Below are 8558 nucleotides of genomic sequence, written 5' to 3'. Positions count from 1 at the left end.
CACCCTCCACTCAATGCGGCGGACCTTCGACGAATCCTGGTCCTGCACAAAAGGGTGAGCAAAGGAGACCCTGGCTAAGTCAGGGGACCCTCCGATGCCTAAGTCGGGTTAGAGAATATGGGTCTAAGTCGTACGTAGAGAGAGGGTGTGAGATCTTGCGTACCTATGGTAATAGGATCCCCTGGTATTTATACTTGTGGGTAGAGATGATTGCGCCCATTAATCTCGGCACGATTTACTCAATCACGCGGATACTGCAATCGTGAAGATATTATCCGCAATCTTTGGGTTGTGTGGCGTATCGTGTCTTAAGGGTGCGTATCCTTGGACGAGATCTTCAGTCACGTCCGCTTTTAGGTTAGTCTCTAGGCTCGGCACACGGAGTGTCCTCACCCCGGCTCGGCCTCAACTTGTCCAGACCCGAGGCCGAGTACTAGTATTCAGAGCGTCAACCCAGGCTTGACTTCATCTTGTCTAAGCCTAAGACCGAGTAGTCGGAGTTCATGGGATGTCGTCCTCAGATGGGGACGAGGACGAGGACGAGAGCTCGCCTTGGACTGCTAATAGTCGTAACTCAGAGGTCGGCTCACACTTGATGTGATATTCTTTTTTCGAGGCTTCAATAACTTACTTGAGTAGCTCAGATTGACCCTGATTATCCTTGTTCAAATTTCCCCATAACATTATTCATTTCAGTCATGTTGATAATTGAATATTGCTCTTTTATTTTTACAAGAACTGAATTATGTGAGAGGTTGGTGTACTATGGAATGGATGCCAATTTGGTGAATTATTTGAAGATTCGTCTCAATCAGAGTAGCATTACAATTCAACCTGGTTTTCAACATGAGCTGGACAGACAGGAGAGGCCTAAGCAATCAGAGCTAATTGTGTCAGCTGTTGCAAGCCTAATGACACCAAACCTTTTCATCTTTTTTGTATGTTGCTCTGTGTTTGTGTCTATAAATGTATCTATGATATTTGTGTGTATATATCTATGTATGTTTGTGTATATGCAACTATGTATGTACCAGAGACTTGGTCCGGTTATTTGGGTCTGCTTTGCATTGGGACATGGGGATGCTCCAATTTTAACTGTCCATAATATTATTGGTCTCAATCTTAGATGGCCACCATGCCAATATCGTGCTTAAAACATGATTGAGTTTACCCTTGTTTTTTTTTTTTTTTCTAGATGGGTGCCATCTACTAATACTACGGAAGCCGATGATATGAGTTCCAATGGAAAAAATGCAAAGCTAGAGTTAAAGTTGAACATGTTGCCACTATGGTGGGCCAGCCGCCAGTTGTGGAATCACCCAGCTCATTGTCGTCTTCAATATCATCATCGAGCTCATGCATGTCATCAGAGCTTAACCTGGGTTTAGCGGCAGAAATGCATGGGCAAGTATCCAAGTAGGCCTGAAGAGGCCGCATCGATGGTCCTTGTCAGGTACCCGCGCTGTCTCATGTATGTTATGCTATCTAGAGAAGACCCAAAATGCCTGAAATACTTTGAAAACTTTAAATGAATGATTGTATTTGATATAGTAGGGTGAATCTTTAGTTTGTTTTGAAAACTTTAAATAGACAAACTTGTTTTATTGGTATTGTCATTTTATAAACGGATTAAAATGAAACAGCCAGCAAGATTCTTAAAAATGAATTTGTATTTCAGCTAGTTTTGGATGTGTGCTCTGATTAGACAATTGACTTCCGCTAATTTTTTTAATTAAAGAGAAACGCCGACAGCTAAAAATCATCAGCGAATGCCTTTCTAGCTATTGGAAAAAAAGTTGAGAAATGGGGTGTCGGCATTTCTCGCCGATGGTTCAAAGCCGTCGGCATCTCTAACGGCCATCTTCATCAGCTATAAACCGAAGGAGAACAACGCAGACATGCCTTTCCCAGCGGCCTTTCTAACGGTTTTTAGCCGTCGGGGAAGGTATACGCCGACGTGTCTTAGCCGTCGGCGTTGCGCTATTTTTTTTGGTAACCCGTCATTTTGGACCATAACAAATTGTGGGCCTCAGTGTCTATGGGTACTTGAAAATTTTACTCACTACATGGTTTAACCATATTATATCAACCATTGAGCTTATTTTATTATTATTATTATTATTATTATTATTATTTTAACCATTAAAATTGGAGTGGTTCATCACCATTTTTCAAGTTGCGGTGCCTCTCAAATGCCATTTATGTGGCATACATTTATGGTCTGAATTGCAAGCTCCACGGTGTGGTTTCACAGACCAAAATTTACACGGATTGAAAAACAAAAAAAGGATTTGGGTTATTTCTCTGAATTGTGGATGACTGACCATTAGTTTTTAACCATCCAGGTTGAGGGAATTAATTGCATGGTTAGAACTGTTCAAACAACATGACTTTTATGTTATGGTCCATCCATAATAGTCCCATGTATGGTTCGGATTGCTTTCCATAAGAAAAAAAAAGGTAGTACTGATGTAATTTATCTACGAAAAATAGCATTATGAATGTGATAGACCTACAAGTTACGCATGAACATACCAATTATGACTGTTGATCAATTAATAATTACGAAGAAATGGACACTGCAAAACCATATAATTAAGAAGACGTGGTATCGTATTTGGATTCAAAAGACAACAAGATAAGTATTATTGTACATTAAGCTTCACATCAAAAAATAAAAATAAAGTAATCACATCGACTCTCACATTAGGCTACCAGTATACGGGACTCCTGTCGCCGGAAGCCATTCATCACCTTTGAGAAAACGAGATACCGTGAAGACCGCAGCATCAGATGGGTTGGATAGAACCTTATACCCAGGCCAATTTACACGGTCCTTTGTAACTGCACCGTGACCCCTATTCTGGTACTCTGCATAGAACAACAAATCTACTGGCGCGGTGTCGTTCCATCTCAACCATCCAGTAGGATCAATGAAATCATCCAAAAATGACTGCATGATAACAGTCCTGGAATACTCCCTCCAAGGTCGCCCTAGGTAGGTCTTCGTTGATGGTGAAAGATCTCTTTCAGCGAATGTCGTGCAATTCTGAATTACAATTCCAGCTTTTTCTGTTGGATCTTCCCGTCCTTGAGCAGTTATCACATTAGGTTGGTTTCCATTAAGCATCCGGGCATACAAGTTGCAGTTTTGGAACACAACTGCGGAGTTTCCAAATATAAAATCGACAGTGCCATGTATCTCACACTCCCTAAAAAATTGAATCCCTTCCTTTACGTATAATGTATCTTGGAAACCTACAAAACTGCATCTATACAAGGTGGATTGGTTCGATTGGATTCTAAAAGCAACCGCTTGACCTTTGTCCTGGCCAGCTGAGTTTAGGAAGGTCATGTGCTGTGCCATGAACCTTGCCCCTTCCACCCCTAGAGCAATAGAAAGGTAGTTATTCCAAAGATAAAAAAAAAAAGTAAAAAAGAAAAGAAGAAAAAACAGTGATAAACATAACGTTCTTGATAAAATATCATTTATAATGTAAATCTTCAGGAAAATACTAATGGGTTGCAGCACCCTAGCGATGTGGAGGTTGCTGGCAGTACAAGGTAAAAATTTGCATATCTCAAAGAGAGGTTTACTGTAATAACATACTAGGGATGTTAACCTTTTAATCTACCACAGGTGGCAAAAATTATGGATGAAGTAGTGGAGGTGTTCTCCACAGAACTTCTGCAGGAAAGTTCATCCCATCTGGACGAGTTACTGAAAAAAAAAAAAAAAAAAATTCCGTGAATGAAAGAATATAACTGTTATCTATTTATTTATATCGGTTTCTTAATTTTTGTCTTAATGAATTTTAGCAACTACTAAAAGCCGGTTGATCTCAAACTACCTCTTTAATCCAGCGGTAGTAACGACTGAGGTGACACTGCCTGGAATTCCAGAGCTTTGGTGAGTACGCATGAATCTCTACACCCAGCCATAGGTCCCAAAATGTCACATGTATGAGGAATCCGAGCCCGGGATTCCCACTGCTCTTGGAAATGGAAGCCGTGGTTGAACTGGATTGTAAATTTGAGTCGGTCTTCATCCTGCGTCTTTAAAGCCATTTTCAGAGAAGGGAATGCGCCGGCGGATAGCCTGGCGCATTTGGGCAGCTCCAGCCAGGCCAACATTGACTACTCGGCCACCAAAGACCTCCCTCCGATCACTTGAGGCCTGATCTTCTTGGATAAAGTGGGGCTGGGGTCCCTGAGAGAGTGTAGATAGTATACTTTTTGTGCAGCTTTGTTGGTTTTTTGGTCCCTCGGCCCCTGCTGGGATTTTTCATCCAGCAGGCAGCCTTGGTGCTGTCTCATGTTCTTGGTTTCCTATATGAAATGAATTTCTCCTTTTGAATATATATATAGAAATAATAATAATAATAATAATAAATCCGAGCCATGCATCAGGTGGAGCCTACATCAAAGATGCACTGGTCCTTGATGTACAGTTGTCCAGTCATGAATGGTTTGTGCAAGTTTATCGACGAATGGGGCTCAGACAATGATGGTCATGGATGCCCCACACACGTGGAAATCTAGATATTGCAGTGATCAGAACCATACGAAATGGTTTGCAATCTTATAGTCACACCTTCTCAACTGGAATGCTGATGGATTCAAAATTAAAAATTTCCTCAGCTCACATTCAACTCCACATGAGTGGTCAGGATTGTAGTAGACTGAAGGCCATTCGCAACCGCTCCCAATATTTGTACAGCCAATGTCGTAATCATCTCTAGATGTGAAGCCATATCATGCTAATGATCCCGAGTTAGGATTATACAAAGGGAATTGAAGACAGAATCTCACCGACGGTTGCTGTGTTGAAAGTGCTCCATCCACCAGCAACGCTACGGTTGCCTGTTATGATGGTTCTATCGATTCCGTCACCAATGAAAACAATGTTGGTCTTTTCGGAACCAACTTCAACAATTTCGTCATACACTCCAGCCTTAATGTATATTGTGAATGGCTGTGGACTGTGGGTGGGTGCAGCAGCCACTGCTTGAGAAACACTTTTAAAATTACCGGATCCATCACTGGCCACTGTGAAATTTGCGTTTGCTTTGGAAATTGCTCCACTTGGTTCAACAGAGAACAAGAGTGTGGTGAGAAGAAGAAAAAGAAAGGACGGCATTCTTTTTTTTTTTTTTTTTTTTTTTTTTAAATTTTAAAATCTGAAGAGATGATGAAGGCATGCAAGAGACTGAGAACTGATGGCGTTAAATAAGATAGAGAGCTTCGTTGGGATGTAAATAATGGCTCCTCAATGACTTAAATAAAAGATGCGATATGATGGCTAAGATGGGTCAAGCTAAGGCTTTTTCACATACAAGGCCAGAACAAACATGGCCCAATGAGCTTTTCTACCCCCATACACGTGGACGAAGCAGCCCATGTACGCTACCATGTGTGCCAGCATGGATCCCATCCATCCATCAGGGAGTCCCACTATGCAGAGAGATGCCTTGTTCCAAGAATCAGGTAGGCCCAATCATCAGGTGCGGGGCAGAGTGAAGTTTTCTAAGCCGTCTACCTGTTTCTGACATCACATGATGAGTGGGTCAGCATTATTTTTTTGGCCATAACATCATCTAGGCTGGACCCACCTAATGGACGGTTCGGATATTGCACCTCCCTAGGCTCGCACATATGATGGAGTCTAGATTGTATCCCTGGTACAGGTCTATGGGCTTAGGAAACCTCTAGGCCAATGACCATAGAAGTGAGTCGAGGTCCCTACCAAATGGGGTCTGGGGAGCCCGATGCAGTGTAGCCCGTCGCTATTCTTCTTATAACGGTAAAGATACGAATTATATTCTCCCTAAAAGGAGGAATGGAATCTCTGCAGTCCCTCATTTAGGAAGTTTGCAAAACACCCTAGCTATATGGGGTCCACTGTGATGCGTGTGTGAAACCCACTCTGTCCATAGGTTGAGCCACCCCATGTAGTTATGTGTTATGTTCATGGTACAGAAAAACAATCAACTAGATCTACAACGAGAAATGTACGACTGTACGACCCATTTATGGCCCATTTAGGCACCTCATTTTCCCTTGAGAGAATACGCCCCAACTGTACGGATGGGTTGCCAAAGGTCGAAAATGCCCCTGCTTGTTCCGTCAAGCGGATCGGTGGTGCTCGAAGACGAGCGCTGACCCTCCTCGAACTCCGAGTTGTACGAACGGTTCAAAAGATATCAAAGTTACATGGGCCCCACAGTTACGTATTTATTATATCCACAACGTTCATCCATATTTCGAGATCATTTGGGAGCATTATAAAAAAAAAAATCATATCCAAAGATCAACTGGACCACACCACAAAGAGCAACGGGAAAATTGATTTTCACCGTTAAAAATTTTGTAGGGCCCACCATAACATTTATTTTCCATCCAATCTATTCAAAAGGTCACGGAAGCCTGGATGAAGAGGGAAAAAAATTTCATAATGATCCAAAACTTTTGTGACCCCTAAAAGGTTTTCAATGGTAGACGTTCAATCCTCCACAGCATTTTACAGTGTGGTCCACTTGATAGCTAGATCTGTCTTATATTTTGTCTCAAGCCTTAATACGAGTTCATCCAATATATAGGCGGTTTGGATATAACACATACATCATCATAGGACTCACAAAAAGCGGTGGAGATTATAAAAGTAAAAATAAAATAATAATAAATAAATAGGCCAGGAACTCATGGCTACGGTTTTTTTTATAGCTATTGATCATAACCGTAGCCATACCGTATCCCTTGCCGCTTCAATATGTCCTTTTATATGTATCGAAGGTCTTTCGATTAATTGAAAAAGGTCCAGAACTGTCCAGGGAATTGCCTCAAAAATCCTGCAATTTTCGATACATATCGAAGAGTATTCGATATGTATCAAAGGTGATATGACCAATAGCTATGGATTATAACTGTAGCCATAGCTGTAGTCTGTGCCAGTTTATGAAATTTTTTTTATTTTTTTTTTTCACTTGGATAAATTTATTCTACCTACAATTTTCTCTATTACATATTTATATAAATATGTATATATAAGCATATAAAAAAAAATTTCTCTCTAATTTTCATTTATTTCTTTATTCATTTAACAAGAATATCTCCTAAACCAAAATTAGTTACTTGACGTACCCTATATGATTTTGGGGTAGGAGAAGCTACTTTAGCCAACCAACCTGGTTATTTTTCAAGATTCCATTAGATCTATGGTCGAAAATCCATTTCATTCATTTCGCGGTCAATTTCAATCAGTTCACGGTCAATTTCATTCATTTCATTTACTTCGCAATCAATTCCATGCATTTCACAGTCAATCCCAGCGATTCCGTTTTGATTCACGGTCATTTCCATGCATTTCACAATCAATTCCCTTCACTTCACGGTCATTTGCATGCATTTCACGGTCAATTTGCTTCAATTCATAATCATTCCTATGTATTTCACAGTCATCCCAAACTATTCCGTGTTGATTCACGGTCATTTCGAGGCATTTCACGGTCATGCCCCTTCACTTCACGATCATTTGCATGCATTTCACAGTTAATTCGCTTCAATTCATGATCATTTCCATGCATTTCACGGTCATCCCAAACTATTCCGTGTTGATTCATAGTCATTTCGAGGCATTTCACGGTCAATTCCCTTCACTTCATGGTCATTTGCATGCATTTTACGGTCAATTCGCTTCAATTCATGATCATTCTCATGCATTTCACAGTCATCCCAAACTATTCCGTGTTGATTCACGGTCATTTTGAGGCATTTCACGGTCAATTCACTTCAATTCATGATCATTCCCATGCATTTCACGGTCATCCCAAACTATTCCGTGTTGATTCAGGTCATTTCGAGGCATTTCACGGTCAATTCCCTTCACTTCACGATCATTTGCATGCATTTTACGGTCAATTCGATGCATTTCACAATCAATTCCCTTCACTTCAAGGTCATTTTCATGCATGGAACGGTCAATGAAGGCGATTCGCTTCACTTCACGATCATTTCCATTCGTTTCACGATCAAATTCCCTTCACTTCACTGTGATTTTCAATTCGATGCATTTCACGGTCATTTCCCTTCACTTCACGGTCATTTCCATGAATTTCAAGGTCAATTCGCTTCAGTTCACGTTCATTTCCATGCATTTCACGGTCAATTCCCTTCACTTCAGGGACAATTCCATGCATTTCATGGTCAATTCCCTTCACTTCACGGCAATTCCTGCATTTCAGTCAATTCCCTTCACTTCACGGTCATTTCCTGCATTCAGTCATTCCCTTCACTTCACTTCGGTCATTTCCATGCATTTCACCGATCAATTCCCTTCACTTCACGCGTCATTTCCATGCATTTCACACGTCAATTCCCTTCACTTCACTGGTCATTTCCATGCATTTCACCTCAATTCCCTTCACTTCACTGGTCATTTCCATGCATTTCACCATCAATTCCCTCCACTTCATGGACAATTCCATGCATTTCATGGTCAATTCCCTTCACTTCATGGACAATTCCATGCCATTTCTGGTCCAATTCGAACAATTTCCGTC

General features: G+C 41.0%; 1 protein-coding gene across 1 annotated transcript; it reads right to left on the bottom strand.

Moving 5' to 3' along the window:
* Positions 1–2701: 2701 nt before the first annotated feature.
* Positions 2702–5401, bottom strand: LOC131223946 (pectinesterase-like). The gene is made up of 3 exons (XM_058219544.1): positions 5337–5401; positions 4813–5084; positions 2702–3387 (listed from the first exon to the last, which is right to left on the bottom strand). Exons 1-3 carry the CDS (start codon positions 5399–5401, stop codon positions 2702–2704), a joined length of 1023 nt encoding a protein of 340 aa, XP_058075527.1.
* Between the last annotated feature and the right edge of the window lie 3157 nt (positions 5402–8558).

This window comes from Magnolia sinica, chromosome 13, assembly GCF_029962835.1.
Source record: "Magnolia sinica isolate HGM2019 chromosome 13, MsV1, whole genome shotgun sequence".
Lineage (NCBI taxonomy): Eukaryota > Viridiplantae > Streptophyta > Magnoliopsida > Magnoliales > Magnoliaceae > Magnolia > Magnolia sinica.
The sequence above is the reverse complement of the archived record's forward strand: the minus strand, read 5'-3'. Positions and strand labels throughout refer to the sequence as shown.